The sequence below is a fragment of the Schistocerca cancellata genome, chromosome 3, assembly GCF_023864275.1.
Source record: "Schistocerca cancellata isolate TAMUIC-IGC-003103 chromosome 3, iqSchCanc2.1, whole genome shotgun sequence".
Classification (NCBI taxonomy): domain Eukaryota; kingdom Metazoa; phylum Arthropoda; class Insecta; order Orthoptera; family Acrididae; genus Schistocerca; species Schistocerca cancellata.
In genome coordinates this window covers 594,361,052-594,388,813 of record NC_064628.1, presented here as the reverse complement: position 1 = coordinate 594,388,813, position 27,762 = coordinate 594,361,052, and the positions used below count along the sequence as shown (strand labels likewise).

At 40.0% G+C, this 27,762-nt stretch overlaps 1 protein-coding gene across 1 annotated transcript in view; it reads left to right on the top strand.

Moving 5' to 3' along the window:
* LOC126175467 (DNA mismatch repair protein Msh3-like) overlaps positions 1-27,762 on the top strand; it is a 415,279-nt gene that overhangs the window by 98,266 nt on the left and 289,251 nt on the right. The window contains exons 6-8 of the mRNA XM_049922278.1: positions 11,639-11,749; positions 24,389-24,543; positions 24,874-25,092. Coding sequence (XP_049778235.1) covers positions 11,639-11,749; positions 24,389-24,543; positions 24,874-25,092 — 485 coding nt within the window. The remainder of the gene's footprint in view (positions 1-11,638; positions 11,750-24,388; positions 24,544-24,873; positions 25,093-27,762) is intronic.

Below are 27,762 nucleotides of genomic sequence, written 5' to 3'. Positions count from 1 at the left end.
GGGAAAGTCCCTGAGCTTCAAGCGCTAATAGAAAGCACAGAAGCTGAAATCGTTATAGGTACAGAAAGCTGGTTAAAGCCTGAAATAAGTTCTGCAGAAATTTTTACGAAGTCTCAGACAGTGTTCAGGAAAGATAGATTAGGCAGAATTGGTGGTGGAGTGTTTGTGTCTGTCAGTAGTGGTTTATCTTGTAGTGAAGTCGAAGTAGACACTCCATGCGAATTGTTATGGGTGTAGGTTATACTTAACAGCCGAACTAAGTTAATAATTGGCTCCCTCTACCAACCCCCAGACTCCGATGATATAGTTGCTGAACAGTTCAGAGAAAATTTGAGTCTCGTAACAAATAAATACCCCGCTCATACGGTTATAGTTGGTGGGGACTTCAACCTTCCCTCGATATGTTGGCAAAAATACTTGTTCAAAACCGGTGGTATGCAGAAAACATCTTCCGGGATTGTCGTAATGCTTTCTCTGAAAATTATTTCGTGCAGTTAGTCCACGAACCCACGCATATTGTAAATGGTTGCGAAAACACACTTGACCTCTTAGCCACAAACAATCCAGAGCTAATAGAGAGCATCATGACTGATACAGGGATTAGTGATCACAAGGTCGTTGTAGCTAGGCTCAATACCGTTTCTTCCAAATCCACCAGAAACAAACGAAAAATAATTTTATTTAAAAAAGCGGATAAAGTGTCACTAGAAGCTTTCCTAAGAGGGAATCTCCATTCCTTCCGAACTGACCATGCAAATGTAGACGAGATGTGGCTCAAATTCAAAGATATAGTAGCAACAACAATTGAGAGATTCATACCTCATAAATTGGTAAGAGATGAAACTGATCCCCCATGGTACACAAAACAGGTCCGAATGCTGTTGCAGAGGCAACAGAAAAAGCATGCGAAGTTCAGAACAACGCGAAATCCCGAAGATTGGCTAAAATTTACAGACACGCGAAATTTGGCACGGACTTCAATGCGAGATGCCTTTAATAGGTTTCACAACAAAACATTGTCTCGAAATTTGGTAGAAAATCTGAAGAAATTCTGGTTGTATGTAAAGTACACAAGCGGCAAGACGCAGTCAATACCTTCGCTGCACAGTGCCGATGGTACTGTTACCGACGACTGTGCCGCTAAAGCGGAGTTATTGAACGCAGTTTTCCGAAATTCCTTCACCAGGGAAGATGAATGGAATATTCCAGAATTTGAAACTCAAACAGCTGCTAGCATGAGTTTTTTAGAAGTAGATACCTTAGGGGTTGCGAAGCAACTCAAATCGCTTGATACAGGCAAGTCTTCAGGTCCAGATTGTATACCGATTAGGTTCCTTTCAGATTACGCTGATACAATAGCTCCCTACTTAGCAATCATATACAACCGCTCGCTCACTGATAGATCTGTACCTGCAGATTGGAAAATTGCGCAGGCCGCACCAGTGTTTAAGAAGGGTAGTAGGAGTAATCCATCGGACTACAGACCTATATCATTGACGTCGGTTTGCAGTAGGGTTTTGGAGCATATACTGTCTTCAAACATTATGAATCACCTCGAAGGGAACGAGCTATTGATACGTAATCAGCATGGTTTCAGAAAACATAGTTCTTGTGCAACGCAGCTAGCTCTTTATTCGCACGAAGTAATGGCCGCTATCGACAGGGGATCTCAAGTTGATTCCATATTTCTAGATTTCCGTAAAGCTTTTGACACCGTTCCTCACAAGCGACTTCTAACCAAGCTGCGGGCCTATGGGGTATCATCTCAGTTGTGCGACTGGATTCGTGATTTCCTGTCAGGAAGGTCGCAGTTCGTAGTAATAGACAGCAAATCATCGAGTAAAACTGAAGTGATATCAGGTGTTCCCCAGGGAAGCGTCCTGGGACCTCTGCTGTTCCTGATCTGTATAAATGATCTGGGTGACAATCTGAGCAGTTCTCTTAGGTTGATCGCAGATGATGCTGTAATTTACCGTCTAGTAAGGTCATCCGAAGACCAGTATCAGTTGCAAAGCGATTTAGAAAAGATTGCTGTATGGTGTGGCAGGTGGCAGGTGATGCTAAATAACGAAAAGTGTGAGGTGATCCACATGAGTTCCAAAAGAAATCCGTTGGAATTCGATTACTCGATAAATAGTACAATTCTCAAGGCTGTCAATTCAACTAAGTACTTGGGTGTAAAAATTATGAACAACTTCAGTTGGAAAGACCACATAGATAATATTGTGGGGAAGGCGAGCCAAAGGTTGTGTTTCATTGGCAGGACACTTAGAAGATGCAACAAGTCCACTAAAGAGACAGCTTACAGTACACTCGTTTGTACTCTGTTAGAATATTGCTGCGCGGTGTGGGATCCTTACCAGGTGGGATTGATGGAGGACATCGAAAGGGTGCAAAAAAGAGCAGCTCGTTTTGTAATATCACGTAATAGGGGAGAGAGTGTGGCAGATATGATACGCGAGTTGGGATGGAAGTCATTAAAGCAAAGACGTTTTTCGTTGCGGCGAGATCTATTTATGAAATTTCAGTCACCAACTTTCTCTTCCGAATGCGAAAATATTTTGTTGAGCCGAGTCTACATAGGTAGGAATGATCATCAAAATAAAATAAGAGAAATCAGAGCTCGAACAGAAAGGTTTAGGTGTTCGTTTTTCCCGCGCGCTGTTCGGGAGTGGAATGGTAGGGAGATAGTATGATTGTGGTTCGATGAACCCTGTGCCGAGCACTTAAATGTGAATTGCAGAGTAATCATGTAGATGTAGATGTGATCAAAAGTATATATGACGGTAGTATCTGTTCCCGAAAGAACAGTTACCGTTGATGACCATACAGCTTTGCTAGAAATGAAATGATAATTAAATGGACACCCTAGCTGCAAACAGGCATTGATATACTTCATTGGGGACATGTTGAAAATGTGTGCCCCGACTGGGACTCGACCCGGGATCTCCTGCTTACATGGCAAACACACTATCCATCTGAGCCATCAAGGACACAGAGGATAGTGTGCCTGCAGGGACTTATCCCTTGCACACTCTCCGTGAGACCCACATTCCCAACATGTCCACACCACTACATCCGTAGTGTGCCTAATACATATTTGCCCATTATACTCATCAACATGTCCCCAATGAAGTATATCAACACCTGTTTGCAGCTAGGGTGTCCATTTAATTATCGTTTCAGTGATCAAAAGTATCCAGACACCCCAAAAAAACATAGGTTTTTCATATTAGGAGCATTGTGCTGCCACCTGCTGCCAGGTACTCCATATCAGCAACCTCAGTAGCCATGAGAGAGTAGACTGGGGTGCTCCATGGAACTCTAGGACTTTGAATGTGGTCAGGTTATTGGGTGTCACTTGTGTCTTATGTCTGTATGTGAGATTCACTAACTCCTAAACATCCCTGGGTCCACTGTTTCCAATGTGACAGTGATGTGGAAATGTGAAGGGACACGTACAACACAAAAGCGTACAGGCAGATATTGTCTGTTGACTGACAGAGACTGCTGACAGTTGAAAAGGGTCATAATGTGTAATAGGTAGACATCTATCCAGGCTGTCACACAGGAATTCCAAACTGCATTGAATTTTCTTCATACCAGGTGGGTACCCCAATGGGCATGGTGATCCCAGTTGATGGTAATTAAATTTGAATAGGATTCTTGAAAAAACTGCATGCAATTACTGTTTCGTTGTAAGGGAAATTTAAGCATTACATGAAATGAAAAGACAACCAAAAAAGATAGTCTTTTCACTTTCCAACTAGTTTTGCTTTTTCTGCTTTATTTTGATTTCTCACATGTTGATTCTATTAATACCTTTTTTGTATGTTTTCTGTGTTATTCTGCACACAATTTATTCTCATTTCTCTTGTTACATTGCAGCATAGTTTGATTTCCTGTTACCATTGTCATCCCCTGACTGAAGTGTTTTCTTTTCAATTACTTTATTCTCAGCAATTTTTTATTTTACTCATTTTTTCCTGATCTACATGTACATGTTCATCTATGTCTGCACCCACATCTACGTCTACATCTACCTCTGTACTCTGCACACCACTGTGAAGTGCATGTCAGAGGGTATGTCCATTATACCAGTTATTAAGGTTTCTTCCTGGAGCACAAGAAGAATGATTTTTTAAATGCCTCTGTGTGTGCTGTAATTAATCTGATTCTGTACTCATGATCCCTGTGTGAGTGATACATAGGGGTTTTAATATGTCAGTATGTCCGAGATGTATGGTTTGGGAGAGAGGGATGACTCATACCAAAGTGTGCAGAGAAACACAGGCAAATGTGACATTGACTTTATTGTATCAAAGGTGCATAGCTGGCCATCCACTTAACTCAGCAATGGTGCCAAACAGCATGTGTGTGTGGATCAGCACTAATGCCAAAGCCAGAATCTGCAGTGTCGGCGTCCGGTTGCACGCCTTTGCAGATGTAGCGCTCCTGCTCACGACATGGCTAAGTGGCCACCACATGTGTTAGTTGCATCCGTGGCCCAGAAAACAGCTGACTGCTCCTTCAAGCATGACTTGGGGGCACCATGTGGAGCACTAAAGGGAAGCAGCTGACTGCCATTGTTATAGTGAGCCTTAGCAGCTGTGACCGTCCACCCAGGGCAACTTGTTCAGTCACCGCAGACAGCTGTGCTCCTTGGAGGCTGTGAGTCCACATCCTTGCCCCACCCCTGTGTATGGCTGCTTGCAGTCTACCGGACAGTGTCACATAGAGAGCGGAGGCCAGCAGCCATCCCGCTCCTTGCGCTGGTGCAACTCTGAGTTGTGGTCCGCCCCGCTACAGAAAAAATGAGGAAAAGAAAAAATTGCTGGGAATAAAGTAATTGAAAAGAAAACACTTTGGTCAGAGGATGACAATGGTAACAGGAAATTGAACTAGATCGTACTTAAAATCGAGAAGTGAGATTAAATTGTGTCTGTGCAGTAGAGGTTGGAAGTAGTTTGAGTGGGCCATTGGACATTGATGTCCATCATTCCCTCTGAGTCTAGATCTGGACAGAATGGTGAAACAACTGGCTGATTTGAACCTCCGGGCTTGCTTACTTATGCACCTTGTCCCTACACCTCTGACATAGTTCCTCTGGAGGGGACTAACGGAGTGCTCTTTAATAAGTACAATGTCAGCTTTCCTCAGTGTGCTTCGTCCCTTGCACACAAGTCTCAAGGTGCTGTTGTAACTGCTATGTATGAGTTCTTCACAGCATGTCTGTGCTCTGATTACTTCACATTTGTGTACAGTGCCTGCCGGGCCATTCCTTCTTGCCAGCAAGCGGCGTCGTATACCTGTCTCACAGAGTTGTTTGCTAAATATCAGCACTGCCCGTGCCTGCCCTCAGATGTGCCAGTTGGCCCCTTAATTACTACCATCCAGCCATAGTTGCGCAAAATTTACAAGAATACGCCTGTACTTATTCATGGCATAGCAGTACATTCACTATCCCTTGTTAGTCCTGTTTGGTATGGATCCCACAAACTTGAGCAATAGTCTAGAGGAGGTCACACGAGTGATTTGTAAGCAATCTCCTCTGTAGTGTGATTGCAATTCTCCGATATTCTACCAATAAACTGATATCTACCACATGCTTTACCCATGACTGAGCCTATGTGATCATTCCATTTCATGTCCCTACAAAGTGTTAGATAAGCTCTCCTCTTCATGGCAAGATGAGTTTTATAATGCTTAACCTTCACTCTCTTTATTAAGCATGTGATTACCTCCTCTTCAGCCCCTCATAATGTTCCTCTAAACCTTCATACATCTTGGCAACAATTCAGCGTGCCTGACCTTGAAAGTGTCTGTTCCTCAAAAGAATCTCCCTCTCTGCCAGCCATTTCTGCATCTGCAATCATTGTGACGTACCCCACTTCACTTTTCTTCAAATTTTACGTAAATTATGAATGCCCGTACATTTTGCCTCACAAAACCAACTCCAGGCCTCAGCAATACACAAGATATCACCTTAAAAAGTTATATCGCCCTATTGTTGGATATTTCAGGACTTGCGTTATTCTCCCTGTCACATTTATTATCCCTTGTTTAGACAGGTATTTCCACTCCTCCCCTCTCAATCTAGCTGCAATAGTCTCAACTGCTGTCTGTTTCTAAACCTGCCTCTATTACATAGGGCTACCCAGTGGCGGCTTACTCAAAATTTTACCACTGTGCTGTAATTTGGTGGCCCATAGTATTTTGACTTACAAGGGTAGTAATCATAACTAAGTTTAATGTATTAATTTTACATATATAAATTGAACTGTTCAAATACATTTAAATTTTATAATTGATTATTCAACATTGCATAACACAAATAAAAAAAGGGGGGCAGTAGGAATTGAACCTGAGCTGACGAATTACAAGTCAATGCTCTTAATCACTAGGCTATCGTGCCAATATGTGAGCTGTTGCTCATAAATGATGCCTATGCATAAATTTTTAGTGTGTGTTTTACCTGTACCTATGGCTCCCTCAGGTGAAATATTCTAGGAACTTGAAAGGGGCATCAACCAGCTTCTGCTGATATAGTTTTATTTCATCTATAGTTTCTGTCAACAGAATCAGTGGCTTTTGGAAACAAAAAAAATCTTTTGAATTCAGTAATCTGAGGCAAATACAAAAAAAATCTTTTGAATTCAGTAATCTGAGGCAAATAATTGACTTCAGATTAAATATTTGTTCAGAACATGATCTGGCCTTCCTAAAACCACTTTGATATTCACCTATATTACTCTCCAGTGTTATTTCTATTCTGTTTAGTTTAATCCTGGAAAATATGTTATATGCAACAGATTGCAAAGAAATTTCTCTGTAGTTGTTAACATTTAGTTTATTGCCCTTCTTATGTAGTGAATGTATCAAAAGTCACCCTCCAAGCCCCTGGAAGTTTTTCAATTGTAGCTCTTTCTTTTTTAAAAAAGTTTTTTTTAGGGACCATTTCAAGAGTTCTGTGTTGTAGTCTTCTCCACTAGCTTTATAAGGCTTTAGTAACTTCTTCAGGTTCTTTAATAGTTGGGGCAAACCTTCTAGATTTTTATGAGTAGGGTATTTGAGTTGATGGACTGATTCTGAACAGTTAAAAAGCTGATCAAAATATTTTGCAAGTATTTTAAAATTTTCAGTGTTACATAAGCCAGATCAGTGAGTCTTGCCCCACATCCTTCTGTTGTTAGGTTTACATTTGAAGCAGATCTACCTAACTCTTTAAATCTTACATTTTCCTCCAAAGATCTGCTGGAAAAGGACCTCATTAGCAGATAATCTACGGAAAACATGGTCCTGCTAAATTTAGATATGTAATTGCTTCTTTTTACGACCATCTAGCCTGTAGTCTTTTGTCTTACAAGGTGGTGATCATAACTAAATTGAACATATTAATTTTATGTATATAAAATGAACTTTTTAAATATATTTAAATTTTATGATTAAAGATTTAATATTGGGAGGAATGAAACAAAGGGAAAAGATTAAAATAATGTTGGTAACAGTGGGAATCAAATCCAAGTTGACAAATTGCCAATCCATCCACTAGACTACTCAGCTATGGTGCTGTTACGACAGCTGTTCCTCAAAAATACACTCCTGGAAATTGAAATAAGAACACCGTGAATTCATTGTTCCAGGAAGGGGAAACTTTATTGACACATTCCTGGGGTCAGATACATCACATGATCACACTGACAGAACCACAGGCACATAGACACAGGCAACAGAGCATGCACAATGTCGGCACTAGTACAGTGTATATCCACCTTTCGCAGCAATGCAGGCTGCTATTCTCCCATGGAGACGATCGTAGAGATGCTGGATGTAGTCCTGTGGAACGGCTTGCCATGCCATTTCCACCTGGCGCCTCAGTTGGACCAGCGTTCGTGCTGGACGTGCAGACCGCGTGAGACGACGCTTCATCCAGTCCCAAACATGCTCAATGGGGGACAGATCCGGAGATCTTGCTGGCCAGGGTAGTTGACTTACACCTTCTAGAGCACGTTTGGTGGCACGGGATACATGCGGACGTGCATTGTCCTGTTGGAACAGCAAGTTCCCTTGCCGGTCTAGGAATGGTAGAACGATGGGTTCGATGATGGTTTGGATGTACCGTGCACTATTCAGTGTCCCCTCGACGATCACCAGTGGTGTACGGCCAGTGTAGGAGATCGCTCCCCACACCATGATGCCGAGTGTTGGCCCTGTGTGCCTCGGTCGTATGCAGTCCTGATTGTGGCGCTCACCTGCACGGCGCCAAACACGCATACGACCATCATTGGCACCAAGGCAGAAGCGACTCTCATCGCTGAAGACGACACGTCTCCATTCGTCCCTCCATTCACACCTGTCGCGACACCACTGGAGGCGGGCTGCACGATGTTGGGGCGTGAGCGGAAGACGGCCTAACGGTGTGCGGGACCGTAGCCCAGCTTCATGGAGACGGTCGCGAATGGTCCTCGCCGATACCCCAGGAGCAACAGTGTCCCTAATTTGCTGGGAAGTGGCGGTGCGGTCCCCTACGGCACTGCGTAGGATCCTACGGTCTTGGCGTGCATCCGTGTGTCGCTGCGGTCCGGTCCCAGGTCGACGGGCACGTGCACCTTCCGCCGACCACTGGTGACAACATCGATGTACTGTGGAGACCTCACGCCCCACGTGTTGAGCAATTCGGCGGTACGTCCACCCGGCCTCCCGCATGCCCACTATACGCCCTCGCTCAAAGTCCGTCAGCTGCACATACGGTTCACGTCCACGCTGTCGCGGCATGCTACCAGTGTTAAAGACTGCGATGGAGCTCCGTATGCCACGGCAAACTGGCTGACACTGACGGCGGCGGTGCACAAATGCTGCGCAGCTAGCGCCATTCGACGGCCAACACCGCGGTTCCTGGTGTGTCCGCTGTGCCGTGCGTGTGATCATTGCTTGTACAGCCCTCTCGCAGTGTCCGGAGCAAGTATGGTGGGTCTGACACACCGGTGTCAATGTGTTCTTTTTTCCATTTCCAGGAGTGTACATTTTACTTTGCACCTGCACAATATGCCACATGCAGTTTCAAAGAAAAATGCTGACTTGGTGCTGTGAACAACATAGCACTAAAATAAATAAATGTCTTGTGACTAGCTAGGGCCTCCCGTCGGGTAGACCATTCGCCGGGTGAAAGTCTTTTGATTTGACGCCACTTCGGTGACTTGCGCATCAATGGGGATGAAATGATGATGATTAGGACAACACGACACCCAGTCCCTGAACGGAGAAAATCTCCGACGCAGCCAGGAATCGAACCCGGTCCCTTAGGATTGACATTCTGTCGCACTGACTACTCAGCTACTGGGGGCGGACAACAGAGTACTCATGCTGGAAGGGACGACGTCACATCACAGAATGAGCAGTCAAAAATAGACTTCTTTACATAATAATATCTTACTTGTAGTTCTGGGTCTCTTTTGTGTCTGTTGCTATCTTCCTCTGTCACCATTGACCCAGTGTATTGTGTGTCTTTTCTATTAATTCCTGAATCATTATGTTGTTCCCATTTCATTTCTCTGCTTTGACAGGTGAAGGATGCTCTGTGCCTTTCTCATTGCCAATTAGAAAAGTTTTGTAATCTATTATTGCAGTTTCATTTTGGAGATAAATTTTGTTACAGATAATTGTTATGGACCTGTACAGATTTTGTTACAGATAATTGTTATGGACCTGTACAGTCAGTTTTAATATAATTCAAAAGATAAATTTAGGATTTCATATACAAAATTCCTAGAATTTTTTCTATTACTTATTACTCATTATTTCATTTATGACAATAATTTGTTAATGTGAAAGATGACAGGTTGCACTATTGTCCGAAGACCTTGTTAACATGTAGCCCTCTCTCCACCCTGTGTGAATTGGTTAGTTCAGAGATAGGATCAAGGCAACAGCATACCACGTCCAATAAGATGTCATATATTGATGACATAATGACTTGTATGTTGTTACGCTTAAGGCCATTTGGAGACATCAAGGGCACTCCAAGGTAGGAAATCAGAGAGACAATGCAGAGAGCAGGCAAAAGTGGTAGCATTTAGGTTACTGGAGATAAATAGTAATGCTAGAGCCATGCAAATTGCAGACACTCTGGGCAGCTGCCCTAGGGGAGAATTTTCACTTTAGAGAATTAACTGGTAACTCCATCCACTGCCCAGATGCTGTTGTAAGCTATCACTATAGAAGATGGCCATGGAAAGACCTGTTTTAGCAGAGTCAGCAAGCTTGATACTTGCTCCTGAAAACTGCAGCATCAGTGGGTTTACCAAGGTTAGAGCGCTACTACTGCAGTCCCCACCCACAGAATGGCAGAGGGTGGGCCATAATAGGGGTGGCAGTGGTGTTTAGCTTTCAGCTGAATGCTGTTGATACCAGACTTGGAGTTTGTTAATGTAAAATCCAGAAGCATCCCTACCTACCGACTAGGAGTAGGGGTAAATCTAAATGTGGTTGGCTAGAGGCATCCTGGAGCTGTGGAATGACTCGCCACATTGACCAAAGCTTGTTAAGTGCTGGTGGATTGGTGGGTCGACTATAGGAAGGGAGAAATGGTGCACCTCCACGAGTCTTTAAAAACCTCCCCCCCCCCCCCCCCCTTCCCTCCCGAGAGAGTTTTCAGTCAGATCACTGGGGTACCAACTCCTTGTCACTCGTGGCCAGCCGCAGGAAGCTCTGGCATGTCTGTTTTTGTCACTTGGAGTGCTGCTCTCAAGTTTGTAGTTAACGTGCTGTTAGTGCTGACTACTTCTGTTAGCATCCACCCCAATGGCTTCAGACACTGACTTGTGTTGTGCAAGCAGTTGCCTCCTTTGATTTTTCTAATGTTTAGAATTAGCCTTCAGTGCAGCAGTTAGTCTGATCACAAGTAAATAGTGCTAATCAGACTCCTGACTCCCGTGAGTCTCCTACTGCAACCATCCTGTCGAGGCCCAAAATCTGCATTTCTCATAGATGGCCTGTGACAGTGTTTTGTGCTGATCCAAGTCATCAACCAGTCTTCATTGGGAATCTGTTTTTATGTATTTGCTCCTCACCACTTGGAAATTGCAGATTGACCTTAAACCTCCTGTCTCCCCTCTATTCTGTGATAGGACACGTCAAGAGCATATCTGGGAAAGCACTGTGATGTTCAAACCAACCTTCTGGTTCTTGGCAGCTTGATCTTTTTACACTTTAATATAAATATGTGCAGCCCACTGTTATAAACACAATTATTCAATTGAATATAAAAGTCATATTGAAGTGACCCTTCGACTGATGAGAAAAGAATCAATTTGGGATATGGGAACATCTCTGTGTTCAACCTGCACAATATTTTGCCAAGTGACCTCAGTGCCAACTTTAGGAGAACCACAGTTTACATTTTTGCTGATAAACTGAAATGCACCTATGACAACTGGCAGAGACTTTACATTAAATGAAAAGATGTTTGAGTGTTACATTGATTTTTACACTATTTCTTGCAAGGATAACTTGCTTGTCAATCTCATTATTGATAGTAGCTATACTGATACTGGTATACAGTAGTACATGTGCAGTTTATTGGCTTGACACCTTTACTCACACTAACACATGTACTTGTTTACCTTAATGTTCCATACATGTAAATCCGCAGGCCTTTGAAGGAAACTGTTTGATGAGAGAGAGAAAGCCTTCATGCATTCTTTCTGTGTGTGAGGATAACACTGGAAATAAAACAACTATAGGAATTGCAGTGAGTATGCTAATATATAAATTGTAATTTCATTTATAGATTCATCCATAATGTTGGTTGCTATTGAGATTTCTATTTGTTTTTGAATTCATACTGTGTCTTTGGTTTTCAGGAATAATCTCTTCGACCAGTGTTTTGTTAGTGCAAGCTTGGTTTTGTAGTAAAAGTGAAAGTTTATTAAATAAGTTAATCTAATTTAGAGAAAAGTTTGTCATTCCCTTACTACTGTATGAAATTTTTATGAAGTAATTGCCATACACATTGGTGTTACTGATGTCCAAAAATTATTTTTTTGTGTTGTTTGTATGTGGTACCTGTTTTTTTGTACTAATAAAGTAAGTGATGTCAGTCAGTTTTGAGAAATACTTGTGTTATTGATAGTACTCATTCATATGTTAAGTTAAAACCAGAAATATCATTATTCTGTCTGCAGTTTCGTGTTTGAAGCTTCTCATTACTATTCCATAGGTGTGTTGTGTTTACTTTCCGAGGATGCAGGTACATGATGTTTTTGGAGAAAGTAGTTAATTTGTTCATACTTCCAATTAATTAATTAGGCCATTATATATGTATTTTGTATGGATGATGCCACAGTGAATACAGTTCAAGTATACACAATTGCAAAATGAACACACAGTTTAAATACACATAATACTACTTGTGTTATGAGTCCGTATAGTTTGTCACCATTCTGTTGTAAATTGACTTATGTTCATAAGTGTTAATTGTCATAGAGGAACATTCTTATGAGTAACTTACATTTAATTTTCAGTAACTTTAAGGGTATAATAACTCTAGGGGTTTTTGTGTCTTTTTCTAAAGGCATGAAATTCATTTTTATCTTTGATCTCTCATGGATGTTAAAATTTATAATTTTATTTCCTGTATAGAAGATTACTTTTTGTTCTAACTTTGTTTTTCCTGTTGTGATGTAAATAATGTTTTGTCTCATGTTCACATGTTGTTGTGTTTTGGGTTCTGGTCATCGTTTTTCTTGATATAGATCACTGCTTGAAAATTCCATTTACATATCACACTAAGAATTTCCAAAGCTTTTAACAAGTCAACACAGTGGGTTATCTATGAGCTGCATTGGTTCACATTCTTGAAGATTTTCCTTCATAGCAGGTTTCATGCGTCTTTTATACGTGTTATAAATAATGTCCCCCACAGCATTTTTTGTCTGTATGTTGCGGCTTATCTCAGAAACTACTATAGATAGTTTGATGTGGTTTTCACTGACAGATAGACTGATTCATGAAAAAAGTTTGTGTATATCAGGACATATTATAAACAAGTCATCAAGCCGTGGACACTTAGTGCTAACTGTTAAAGCTGGGGTGGGTTACTAGTGTTACATCAATGTAAAAGAATGATATATTACAATCACCACTGAAGATATGCTTTGCAACTTTCTCTATGTGTAATTATATTTCCTCATTTACCTGATACTTAATTTTACCCAACCACTTAAGCCTACACTGTCATATGACCAAACCCCATTTTATGCTGTTAATTACTCATCACAATATAAAATGAGTTGTGCCTTGTAACTTTCTCAGTGTGCATTAAAACAGATGTTTACAGCAAAATCTTTAGATTTTATCCTGCTAAGCCTGATGACATGCTTTGTTAATGATCCTTGATTTTTGCTGTTTTGGGAAGGATTAACTGTTAGTGCAGCATTCATCTTTGGTCCTCTTGTGTAGAAGGTATTGTCAGAGGTGCCAAATATACCTCAAGTACTATCTTCTCCTGTGGATACTGTTTGCCCTCTGTGAAATATGGCACCTGGAACTGTACTTGTCCTTTTTATTGTGAGTGGAGAGATAGTAGTAGGTCAAGGGCCTTGTACAAAAGGAGCCAGAGACCAGAGAAAACTCAAGTTACTAAATTCATTCTCCTTCCAACAAGCTTAAAGTACTGCCTCCTTTGACTGAAATTGTAACTGAACTAGCACAACATACTTCATCTCTTGAGAGGAAGAAAATGCAAAATGGTAGAGGGCAAGCTATTAATTGTTGACAGTCCAAACACATGGTGAATAATAATAATAATAATAATAATAATAATAATAATAATAATAACAATAACGGGGCTAACCCCCCTTTTAGTGTGATCAGTTGGTTCAGGACAGAACTAATAAAGCCTCGGACAAGCGCTGTCATGGTCGGCTTGAACCCTATGCCCGTCCACAATGGTAACAACACTGCTAGCCACATGGAAAATGATTTAAATCTAAATAGAGGTGTTTTGCAGGATATGCTTCCTGCAACCACCCTAGAAGGAAAACAAAGACAGAGGATGAGATGGTCAGATGAAGTTAACCGACACCTCATGTTCTGTTATTAGCAAGCAACAAACTTAGGAACCAACACAACTGGATATAGATCACAAGTATACACAACATTTATTACCAGATACCCAGGATTAAAATTTTTAACAGAACAACGACTAGCTGATCAGATCCGTGGAATAATAAAAAATAACAGGATATCCCAGTCAGAATTAGAAAACATCAAACAACAAGTACAACAAATACTGGAACAAAATAATGTGCAATCAGAAGAAGAAGAAAATATAGTAATGGACTCAAACATCCCAGAGCAAACAAACAAAGAACAACACGCATCAGTTAAACAATCAGAGGAAAATGAAATCTTAAGACAGCCACCAGAACAAGCACAAATAGAACACGAAGTGACACACATGTTAGATATAGAAGAAAAATTTCAGCTGACATATATAGAATACAAAGACACAAATACAGACATTAGACCATTCTTGCACAGACCACCAATAAACCCACAAGTCGAAACAACAATAACAACTATCAACACAATGATACACAACAAAATAAATGAAAATACAACTATGGAAGAGTTACAACTACTGATTTATATAGGAGCACTCACTACACTAAATATACACACCAGGCAGAGATCAGAACCAACCAACACACAGAAGAAACCCACAAAGCCAGCATGGCAACACAGGCTACAGATCAGAATAGAAAAACTGAGAAAAGACATCGGATAGCTAACACAATTTATAAGAAATGAAATATCAGACAAAAAACGAAAAAGGTTAGGTAAAATCTCACAACAAGAAGCGATAGAGCAATTAGATGAAAAGAAGCAGAAATTACAAGGATTGGCCAAACAACTTAGAAGATACAAAAAAAGTGAATATAGAAGGAAACAAAACCAAACATTCAATACAAACCAAAATAAATTTTCCCAGACAATAGATAACACACACATTAAAATAGACAATCCACCAAACATAACAGACATGGAGCACTTCTGGAGCAACATATGGTCAAACCCGGTACAACATAACAGGCATGCACGGTGGATACAAGCAGAAACAGACACATACAAGATGATACCACAAATGCCTGAAGTGATAATTTTGCAACATGAAGTCACCCAAACAATTAAATCTACACACAATTGGAAAGCCCCTGGAAAAGATAAAATAGCAAATTTTTGGCTAAAGAAATTCACCTCAACACATTCACATCTAACTAAATTATTTAACAATATAAATAAAATAGAAAGAAACATTCCACATGGGAAAAATATATTAAAAACAAAGATTCCATGACTTACCAAACGGGAAAGCGCTGGTAGATAGGCACAATAAAAAACACACAAACACACCCACAAAATTTCGAGCTTTCACAACCCCCGGTTGCTTCATCAGGAAAGAGGGAAGGAGAGGGAAAGATGAAAGGATGTGGGTTTTAAGAGAGAGGGTAAGGAGTCATTCCAATCCCGGGAGCGGAAAGACTTACCTTGGGGGAAAGAAGGCCTTTTTTCCCCCAAAGGCCTTTGAATTTGCTTCGATATTAAGTGTGGTTTTCCAATTTTTCATTACTATGTTTAGGAACTGTATCAATTTAGCATCTACTTTGTATATTTCCAATATTTGTAGTAACCATGAGTGGGGTACACTATCAAAAGCTTTTTGGTAATCAATGTATGCGTAATGTAGCGATCTTTGTTTAGTTTTAGCTTTAGCCTTTTTTCTCCCTTAAAACCCACATCCTTTCATCTTTCCCTCTCCTTCCCTCTTTCCTGATGAAGCAACCGGGGGTTGCGAAAGCTCAAAATTTTGTGGGTGTGTTTGTGTGTTTTTTATTGTGCCTATCTACCAGCGCTTTCCCGTTTGGTAAGTCATGGAATCTTTGTTTTTAATATAAATTATTTAACAGTTACACTGCAGACCCATACACATTCCCTGATACACTTACACATGGAATAACTTATCTGAAACCTAAAGATCAAGCAGACACAGCAAACCCAGCAAAATATCGCCCCATAACATGCCTACCAACAATATACAAAATATTAACTTCAGTCATTACACAGAAATTAATGACACATACAACACAGAACAAAATTATAAATGAAGAACAAAAAGGCTGCTGCAAAGGAGCACGAGGATGTAAAGAGAAACTGATAATAGATGCAGAGGCAACATATCAAGCTAAAACTAAACAAAGATCGCTACATTACGCATACATTGATTACCAAAAAGCTTTTGATAGTGTACCCCACTCATGGTTACTACAAATATTGGAAATATACAAAGTAGATCCTAAATTGATACAGTTCCTAAACATAGTAATGAAAAATTGGAAAACCACACTTAATATCGAAGCAAATTCAAATAATATTACATCACATCCAATACAGATTAAGCGTGGAATATACCAAGGAGACTCATTAAGTCCTTTCTGGTTCTGCCTTGCTCTGAACCCACTATCCAACATGCTAAATAGCACAAATTATGGATATAATATTACTGGAAGATATCAACACAAAATCACACATTTGCTATACATGGGTGATCTAAAACTACTGGCAGCAACAAATCAACAACTCAACCAATTACTAAAGATAACAGACGTATTCAGCAATTAAATAAATATGGCTTTCGGAGCAGACAAATGTAAGAAAAATAACATAGTCAAGGGAAAACACACTAAACAAGAAGATTACATATTGGATAACCACAGTGACTGCATAGAAGCGATGAAAAAAACAGATTCCTATAAATATCTAGGATACAGACAAAAAATAGGAATAGATAATACAAATATTAAAGAAGGACTAAAAGAAAAATATAGAGAAAAACTAACTAAAATACTGAAAACAGAATTGACAGCAAGAAACAAGACAAAAGCTATAAATACTTATGCTATACCAGTATTGACCTACTCATTTGGAGTAGTGAAATGGAGTGACACAGACCTAGAAGCACTCAATACACTTATATGATCACAATGCCACAAATATAGAATACATCACATACATTCAGCAACAGAAAGATTCACATTAAGCAGAAAGGAAGGAGGAAGGGGATTTATCGACATAAGAAACCTACATTATGAACCGGTAGACAATTTAAGAAAATTCTTTATAGAACGAGCAGAAACTAGCAAAATACACAAAGCAATTACTCATATAAATACATCGGCTACACGTTTGCAATTTCATAACCACTTCTACAACCCTTTAGATAACATAACATCAACAGATACGAAGAAAGTAAATTGGAAAAAGAAAACACTACATGGCAATCACCCGTATCATCTAACACAGCCACACATCGATCAAGACGCATCCAACACATGGCAAAGAAAAGGCAATATATACAGTGAGACGGAAGGATTCATGATTGTAATACACGATCAAACAATAAACACCAGATATTACAGCAAGCATATTATTAAAGATCCCAATACCACAACAGATAAATGCAGACTTTGCAAACAACAAATAGAAATAGTAGATCACATGACAAGCGGATGTACAATACTAGCAAATACAGAATACACCAGAAGACATGACAATGTAGCAAAAATAATACAACAACAACTTGCCATACAACATAAACTAATAAAACAACACGTTCCCACATACAAGTATGCACCACAAAATGTACTGGAGAATGATGAATACAAATTATACTGGAACAGAACAATTATAACAGATAAAACAACACCACATAACAAACCTGACATCATTCTCACCAATAAAAAGAAGAAATTAACACAACTAATCGAAATATCCATACCCAATACAACAAATATACAGAAAAAAACAGGAGCAGAAATTGAAAAATACATTCAACTGGCTGAGGAAGTCAAGGACATGTGGCATCAGGATAAAATTGACATTATACCAATTATACTATCAACTACAGGAGTCATACCACACAATATCCACCAGTACATCAACGCAATACAGCTACATCCAAATGTATATATACAACTACAGAAATCTGTAATTATTGATACATGTTCAATTACCCGAAAGATCCTAAATGCAATGTAACGTATACCGTACAGTTAAAAGGAAGTCACGCTTGATCAAGGTCCGCGTCACTTTCCATTTTTAACCAGACATAACGTCTGAGAAAGGAAAGATAATAATAATAATAATAATAATAATAATAATAATAATAATAATAATAATAAGAATAGGCCTCCGGTATGTTCTGCCAGTCGTAAAAGGCGACGAAAAGAACAAACCACTAATAGGGCTAACCCCCCTTTTAGTGTGATTACTTGGTTCAGGACAGAACTAAAGAAGCCTCGGACAAGCGCCGTCATGGTCGGGGACGACGCTTGAACCCTATGCCCGCCCACAATGGTAACGACACTGCTAGCCACATGGAAAATGATTTAAATCCGAATAGAGGTGTTTTGCAGGATATGCTTCCTGCAACCACCCTAGAAGGAAAACAAAGACAGAGGATGAGATGGTCAGATGAAGTAAATCGACACCTCATGTTCTGTTATTACCAAGCAACAAACCTAGGAACCAACACAACTGGATACAGATCACAAGTATACACAACATTTATTACCAGATACCCGGAATTAAAATTTTTAACAGAACAACGACTAGCTGATCAGATCCGTGTAATAATCAAAAATAACAGGATACCCCAGTCAGAATTAGAAAACATCAAACAACAAGTACAACAAATACTGGAACAAAATAATGTGCAATCAGAAGAAGAAGAAAACACAGTAATGGACTCAAACATCCCAGAGCAAACAAACAAAGACCAACACGCATCAATTAAACAATCAGAGGAAAACGAAATCTTAAGACAGCCACCAGAACAAGCACAAATAGAACACGAAGAGACACACGTGTTAGATATAGAAGAGAAATTTCAGCTGACATATATAGAATACAAAGACACAAATACAGACATTAGACCATTCTTGCATAGACCGCCAAATAACCCACAAGTCGAAACAACAATAAAAACTATCAACACAATCATACACAACAAAATAAATGAAAACACAACTATGGAAGAGTTACAACTACTGGTTTATATAGGAGCACTCACTACACTAAATATACACACTAGGCAGAGATCAGAACAAACCAACACACAGAAGAAACGCACAAAACCAGCATGGCAACACAGGTTACAGATCAGAATAGAAAAACTGAGAAAAGACATCGGACAGCTAACACAATTTATAAGAAATGAAATATCAGACAAAAAACGAAAAAGGTTAGGTAAAATCTCACAACAAGAAGCAATAGAGCAATTAGATGAAAAAAAGCAGAAATTGCAAGCATTGGCCAAACGACTTAGAAGATACAAAAAAAGTGAAAATAGAAGGAAACAAAACCAAACATTCAACACAAACCAAAAGAGATTTTACCAAACAATGGATAACACACACATTAAAATAGACAATCCGCCAAACATAACAGACATGGAACACTTCTGGAGCAGCATATGGTCAAACCCGGTACAACATAACAGGCATGCACGGTGGATACAAGCAGAAACAGACACATACAAGATGATACCACAAATGCCTGAAGTGATAATTTTGCAACATGAAGTCACCCGAGCAATTAATTCTACACACAATTGGAAAGCCCCTGGAAATGATAAAATAGCAAATTACTGGCTAAAGAAGTTCACCTCAACACATTCACATCTAACTAAGTTATTTAACAGTTACATTGCAGACCCATACACATTCCCTGATACACTTGCACATGGAATAACCTATCTGAAACCTAAAGATCAAGCAGACACAGCAAACCCAGCTAAATATCGCCCCATAACATGCCTACCAACAATATACAAAATATTAACTTCAGTCATCACACAGAAATTAATGACACATACAACACAGAACAAAATTATAAATGAAGAACAAAAAGGCTGCTGCAAAGGAGCACGAGGATGTAAAGAGCAACTGATAATTGATACAGAGGTGACATATCAAGCTAAAACTAAACAAAGGTCCCTACACTACGCATACATTGATTACCAAAAAGCCTTTGATAGTGTACCCCACTCATGGTTACTACAGATTTTGGAAATATACAAAGTAGATCCTAAATTGATACACTTTCTAAACACAGTAATGAAAAACTGGAAAACCACACTTAATATCCAAACAAATTCAGATAGCATCATATCACAGCCAATACAGATTAAGCGTGGAATATACCAAGGAGACTCATTAAGTCCTTTCTGGTTCTGTCTTGCTCTGAACCCACTATCCAACATGCTAAATAATACAAATTATGGATACAATATTACTGGAACATATCCACACAAAATCACACATTTGCTATACATGGATGATCTAAAACTACTGGCAGCAACAAATCAACAACTCAACCAATTACTAAAGATAACAGAAGTATTCAGCAATGATATAAATATGGCTTTTGGAACAGACAAATGTAAGAAAAATAGCATAGTCAAGGGCAAACACACTAAACAAGAAGATTACATATTGGATAACCACAGCGACTGCATAGAAGCGATGGAAAAAACAGATGCCTATAAATACCTAGGATACAGACAAAAAATAGGAATAGATAATACAAATATTAAAGAAGAACTAAAAGAAAAATATAGACAAAGACTAACAAAAATACTGAAAACAGAATTGACAGCAAGAAACAAGACAAAAGCTATAAATACTTATGCTATACCAGTATTGACCTACTCATTTGGAGTAGTGAAATGGAGTGACACAGACCTAGAAGCACTCAATACACTTACACGATCACAATGCCACAAATATAGAATACATCACATACATTCAGCAACAGAAAGATTCACATTAAGCAGAAAGGAAGGTGGAAGGGGATTTATAGATATAAAAAACCTACATTATGGACAGGTAGACAATTTAAGAAAATTCTTTCTAGAACGAGCAGAAACTAGCAAAATACACAAAGCAATCACTCATATAAATACATCAGCTACACCATTGCAATTTCATAACCACTTCTACAACCCTTTAGATCACATAATATCAACAGATACAAAGAAAGTAAATTGGAAAAAGAAAACACTACACGGCAAGCACCCGTATCATCTGACACAGCCACACATCGATCAAGACGCATCCAACACATGGCTAAGGAAAGGCAATATATACAGTGAGACGGAAGGATTCATGATCGCAATACAGGATCAAACAATAAACACCAGATATTACAGCAAGCATATTATTAAAGATCCCAACACCACAACAGATAAATGCAGACTTTGCAAACAACAAATAGAAACAGTAGATCACATCACAAGCGGATGTACAATACTAGCAAATACAGAATACCCCAGAAGACATGACAATGTAGCAAAAATAATACATCAACAACTTGCCATAAAACATAAACTAATAAAACAACACGTTCCCACATACAAGTACACACCACAAAATGTACTGGAGAATGATGAATACAAATTATACTGGAACAGAACGATTATAACAGATAAAACAACACCACATAACAAACCTGACATCATACTCACCAATAAAAAGAAGAAATTAACACAACTAATTGAAATATCCATACCCAACACAACAAATATACAGAAGAAAACAGGGGAAAAAATTGAAAAATACATCCAACTGGCTGAGGAAGTCAAGGACATGTGGCATCAGGATAAAGTCGACATTATCCCAATTATACTATCAACTACAGGAGTCATACCTCACAATATTCACCAGTACATCAATGCAATACAGCTACATCCAAACATATATATACAATTACAAAAATCTGTAATTATTGATACTTGTTCAATTACCCGAAAGTTCCTAAATGCAATATAACATATACCATACAGTTACAAGGAAGTCACGCTTGACCGAGGTCCGCGTCACGTTCCATTTTTAACCAGACTTAAGTCTGAGAAAAAAAAGTCAATAATAATAATAATAATCCTTTGAGAAATGAAAGCAGGGTATAAGAAAAACCACCTTCAGTGCTCAGTATGTATGCCTGAATGTTTCATTCAGCTTGTTGGACAGGATGTTGTGGCAGTCATTGCAGGAATTGGTTGTAACTAGCTGCAAACTGTACAAACATTGGAACAAACAATGCCTGCCAACAAGGCTCTAAGGTCATGCACTGATCATTGTAGTGACTGGCAGAGAAGTTTGAGAGGGCCAGTCTTGTTCATGGAATTTCATTGAAGCTCACAGTCTACATCATTGTCCCTGCAACATCTTGAAATCCCCTGGTTCCAAGTTGAGTGGAAGGTTTGAATCAGAGACATTGGAAGGTTCTGGAGTAGGTGGAATGGACAGCGGCATACCACTTTGGGAGGGATGGAAAAGCTTGTCACTGACAAACCCTAACAGGCATATCCTATCCTGTAGGAGGCAAAGCCACCTGTGAAAGCAGTCGTATGACATACCTGCTCTGCTGTAACTTTTTCACAGTCTTTTAAGTGAGCATGACCATCAACCAGCCACCTACCCAAATGAATGGCCACCGCTAAACCATGTCAAAGAAGAGAGTTGAACACACAGTGATGGAACATGCCACTGAATGCAGTGTTTGATTTCAGTAGCTGCGCTGCTTCACAGTCTGTGTCACCTGGCTTGCCGGCCGAGGTGGCCGTGCGGTTAAAGGCGCTGCAGTCTGGAACCGCAAGACCGCTACGCTCGCAGGTTCGAATCCTGCCTCGGGCATGGATGTTTGTGATGTCCTTAGGTTTGTTAGGTTTAACTAGTTCTAAGTTCTAGGGGGCTAATGACCTCAGCAGTTGAGTCCCATAGTGCTCAGAGCCATTTGAACCATTTTTTTCACCTGGCTTCTTTCCCCCAACATCAGTTTCTTTTAATTACCTAGATGGGTACTGTCCTTGCAGAATGTTCTTTAATTGCACAGTCCTTCTGACCACAATCTCCAGTAGCCCCTGCTCTAGCCTAACTTTACTCATCCCCCACTTACTCCCTGTCTTTGCAGTATCTCTCTTCCCCTCTCAGTCTGCTCCTATATCTCTCTTCCCCTCTCAGTCTGCTCCTCCCTATCATTGTGCAATGTGCACACCTCTATCTTCTTATAGCTAGAGCAATCTCACTTGTGCCACATTTATCCTGTGTGCCTGCCACTTCTCCCACCCTGCTGTCACCCATCTTTCCACAACCCTTCCTCCTACTCCTTACTTCCTTTCTCTCCTTGTCCACTCCACCCAACACAACCCTCACCCAAGATGAGCTACAGTGCCAGCACAGTGCTGTTAACTGGAAAAATGTAGCTGTACAAGTGTGTGTGTGTGTGTGTGTGTGTGTGTGTGTGTGTGTGTGTGTGTGTTTGTGTTGTATTAGCTCTGAAGCAGGATTTGTCTGACAGCTAGCAATATTATATGTCTTGTTTATGTGCCTGTGGACAACTCAGCACCTCAACTATATGATGAGGGTTTACCTTTACTCCTCCCATTATTTAATTTTGATTAATCATCATCATCCTCTTCTTTTTCTTCAGTTTCCAGCCCCTGGCTGAGTCTGTTTGGAACAAAAGCCTCTCCATGGACAGAGTTCGTGGTAGAAGAGTTGCCTGCAGAAAAAACAGCCCTCCCTTCCCTAATTTGTGGGACACTCTTCATCAGGCCTCTCCATTGAGGCCTGTCTGGTTTAAGTGGCCCTGCCACCATCTATGTTACTTTACCCTCTCCACACTGTCCCACTCTTCTCCTCTCCTCTTCAAACGTTATTTCACTCCAATGATTCATCTCTGTCTCTCAGTCTCCCTTCTGGTCTCATTCCAGGAATCTGTCATAACTCCTACCGACTATCATTCTTGTAACATGTTGATACGATCTTACTATTGTTTTTATTTTCACCAAACATTTTAGTTTAGTTAGTGTAGTTCATTAAAATAAACACCTGTATGACAGAACACAGGTATCACAGTGTAAATTATTTCTTGACTATTATAAGAGAGGGTGACAGTAATGGAGTGTGGATAACTATAAAATTACTGTCCTTTCATATAATTACCATGTTAATTGGGCTGATAGCAGCATTATTTGAGTAACTTACTTCTGTTTTCAGCAATGTAGGAGAAGATAGATTGCTACTTATTGTATAGAAGGCATGTCAGGCTGCAGACTCACATATGTGAGTGTATTTTAATTGTGCCTTTTACTTGTGCCTGTCTGCACGTGACGTGTCTTCCTTATGGTAATAACAATCTCTCTTTTCCAGCATTGTTGATATTCCTACCTAGAGTTTCCATTGTTCGACTGCTTCTGTTTTCTAGTCATGTCTCGTCTGATACAGAGTAATTTTTAACATGATTAATTTTTCTTCTATTATGGTTGCAGACATTTGATCCCAGCACTGGTGAAGCTATATATGACTCATTTGATGACCTGAAAACAAGAGAAGAACTCGAAAAAAGATTAGCTCATCTAAATCCTGCAGAAATACTGAGTCAAGAAACAATCAGCACAAGCACCAAAACTTTATTAAAACATAGGTAGTTGTTTACTGATGCATTTGAGCCAGAAACATAGAAAATATCTAAATCTATGTTGAAGATGTATGGTGCTGCCACATACAACTATGTATGAAGTGTTAATACAAATGATTATTGAAACTGCTGCAAGAATATATAGCCACTACTCATGAAGTATATGGTTAAAGCCTCATACACATTTCTTTCATTTTGCATAAGTTTTTGATTTCTGATAAACAGATCATCGTAACATTTCTGTTAATACTGACAGTAAACCTTCTCATGGCATTATTTAATTGTGATTGCTGGTTACACTTTTCATTTAAAACACTGTTTTCTGATTTCCGATAGCGGAGCATGTCTGGAGCGACTCTCAGATGAAGAATATGAGTTTTCAAAAGCATTGGCTGTTGTTGCCGTATTTCTGAGCAGCCCAGATGACAAACCAATGGGCTATTCTGAACCAGTGTTGACTTTGAATGAATTAACACCAGTAGTGATCAGGGCTCTGGGTGCATTGTGGCAGCATCTGGCACAATTTAAACTTCAGAATGGAATGAGTGCTGCAAGGTAGTACGCCATTTTTTATCATCACAGTAATTAGAACAAAATAAAGTGATATTTATGTATTTTTAATGTTTGTAGCAATTAATTATTAAAAGGCATTCTTTGAAAGTGGGATACATCATCTTTGTTTCTCTGTATCTCATACGTAACCAAACAAATAACAGCTTGTCTTTGCAAATGAACATAGTTGCTTAAAGAATTTAATGCAGACGTAAAATGAGCCTCACACACTTAAACACACACACACAAAATTCACAGCATGTTGTTTTCAAATGAAATTGTCTTTTTTTTTTTTGGGGGGGGGGGGGGGGGGGGGGGGAGTGTAAATTCAAGGAACGAAGAAAGTTGGAACAACTTTAAGATGAAAACCAGAAAAAGTGAATATCCTTGTTGAAGTTTATTAAAGCATAGTAATGTTGGGGATTAGATAAACAATAAGAAAATATTTTCTTTCTTTATAATTGCAATAAATATGTGAAAGCTTTTTTCCTGACACAATGTGCAAAAATGTTAAGTTTGATAGCCATACACAGGATTTTGTATAAGGTTGAGCTTTGTGGTGTTGTTTAATCTGTGTTTCATTTCCACCTATCCCTTTTCAGCTAAACAATACAATTGTTCCCTGTATCTAATTTTTCTTTTCTCTTTTGTCCAATCAACACATATGTTTAAATTTTACACTTCTCAGTCGGAACGGGGGGGGGGGGGGGGGGGGGGGGGGGGGGGGCACTGCGGTTATTGTAGGCTTCTTCAGCGCCAGCTGGGAAGGTTTATGTGCCTCAATGATCTGAGGGCTATGCCGGCAGTAACATAGATGGTGGCAGGGCCACTTAAACCAGACAGGCCTCAATGGAGAGGCCTGATGAAGAGTGTCCCACAAATTAGGGAAGGGAGGGCTGTTTTTTCTGCAGGCAACTCTGCTAGCAGTGGTTGGGTGCTGGCAGGGTGACCCCGGGTTTCCTGAGCTGGAGACTGGGCAACACTGACAGACCTCTTCTACCACGAACTCTGTCCATATTTCAGGGGCTATCATTAGGTGCAGCGGAGTTATGTTGTGTGTCTTGGAGAATAGGTGCCTTGGCTTCACTACCTGGACTGCTAGGAAGGTATACACCTCTATAAAAAAAGCCTCACACACAAAGTGTACTATTTACTGATGGGGTAAATGGCTGTTGAGGTAAAACAGTCTCTAGTGGACAAACTCTGGGGCACTTGCTGCCCCCATGTTGTGTAAGGTTTACTCAGGAACATGGGGCTCTGTCTGGATCAACATTTGTTTCCCTAGTGGCTCATGGAATCCCAAGGGAAGACCTCGACTTGGTGGAAATTCAAACTCCATCTAACTACATAAAATCCTCATGCCTCGGGTCTATGAGAACACGAGCAAGGCAAATGGTAAAAGAACAGAAGAGGAACTCCTGGAAGGAATTTGCAACTTCCATTAATCACTCTGCATGCACTGCATGAGTTTGGGAATCAGTAAGGTGGATGTCAGACAAGGAAAATACACATCCCCTTACCACCTTGTTGAGAAATGGAGTCTTGGTGCCCATGCCTAAAGACATAGCGCACATTCTAGCTGAACACTTTTTTACTGTCACTGAGATGTTCCGTAGGGCTATGGAGATGAGGCATCTCCGCTTCTTCTCGTGTAGTGAGGAGGTCCACAATCATCCATTGCCCCTGTGAGAACTGAAATCAGCTCTGTCTGCAACCAGAGATACTGCTCCAACATTGGGTCAGACTCATTATGCCATGCTGTATCATCTGTGCCCTGCAGCCAAAGGCAAGCTCAGTCAGATCTGGTTTGATGGACAGTACTCCACCACTTGGAAGGAGGCAATACTAATTCCATTATGGAAACCAGGCAAGAATCATACCAGACCTAACAATTGCATTGTCCAGTATTAGGGCATTCAGGTATCAGCAGCAGCCTATGGACTAGCTAAGTTCACAGGCTGTGTGCAGAGGATGATGAACCGTCACTCTAGATTCACTGGCATTACTTCAGGCTCGAAAAGCTCTGAAAACCTTAGCATTACCTTAGTCATTAGCTTTTATTGCAGTAGTCCACCACAACTTTTGAGCAGCTGTTCAGGAATCAGCCTCATGTGGTCAAGTCATTTGCGATACATTTTAATGACTATTTCACCTCTGAATATACAGCCAGGTATGGAACAAATTGTTGCCTTAGTGTCTTCAGAGACCAAAGTGATTTAAGGCTTGATGCCGTACAAGAAAACTTGTACACCAGATTATAACAGTATTGTCAAATGGAAAGTTGCTACTCATGATACAGTGGAGATGCTGAGTCGCAGTGTGGCTTCAGTTGCCTGAGACTGCAGTTTTTTTTGTGTGTGTGTGTGTGTTTGTGTGTGTGTGTGTGTGTGTGTGTCTGTGTGTGTGTGGGTGGTGGTGGGTGGGTGGGGGGGGGGGGACGCCTTACTGCAACAATCTTAATTTTTTTGACAGTCTTTTTGTTGTGCTTATCGGCAACTCAGCATCTCCACTATATGGTGAGTACCAACTTTCCTAATATTGTTACAGTCCGTCCTGGATTTTCATTTGTATTCCAGATAACATTTTTACGAATCTATTAAGTTAAGTTTTAAGCACATACTACAGTTTTATCACTGTATATGCAGATGGCTTGCAGCAAGGGAAAGCTCTATG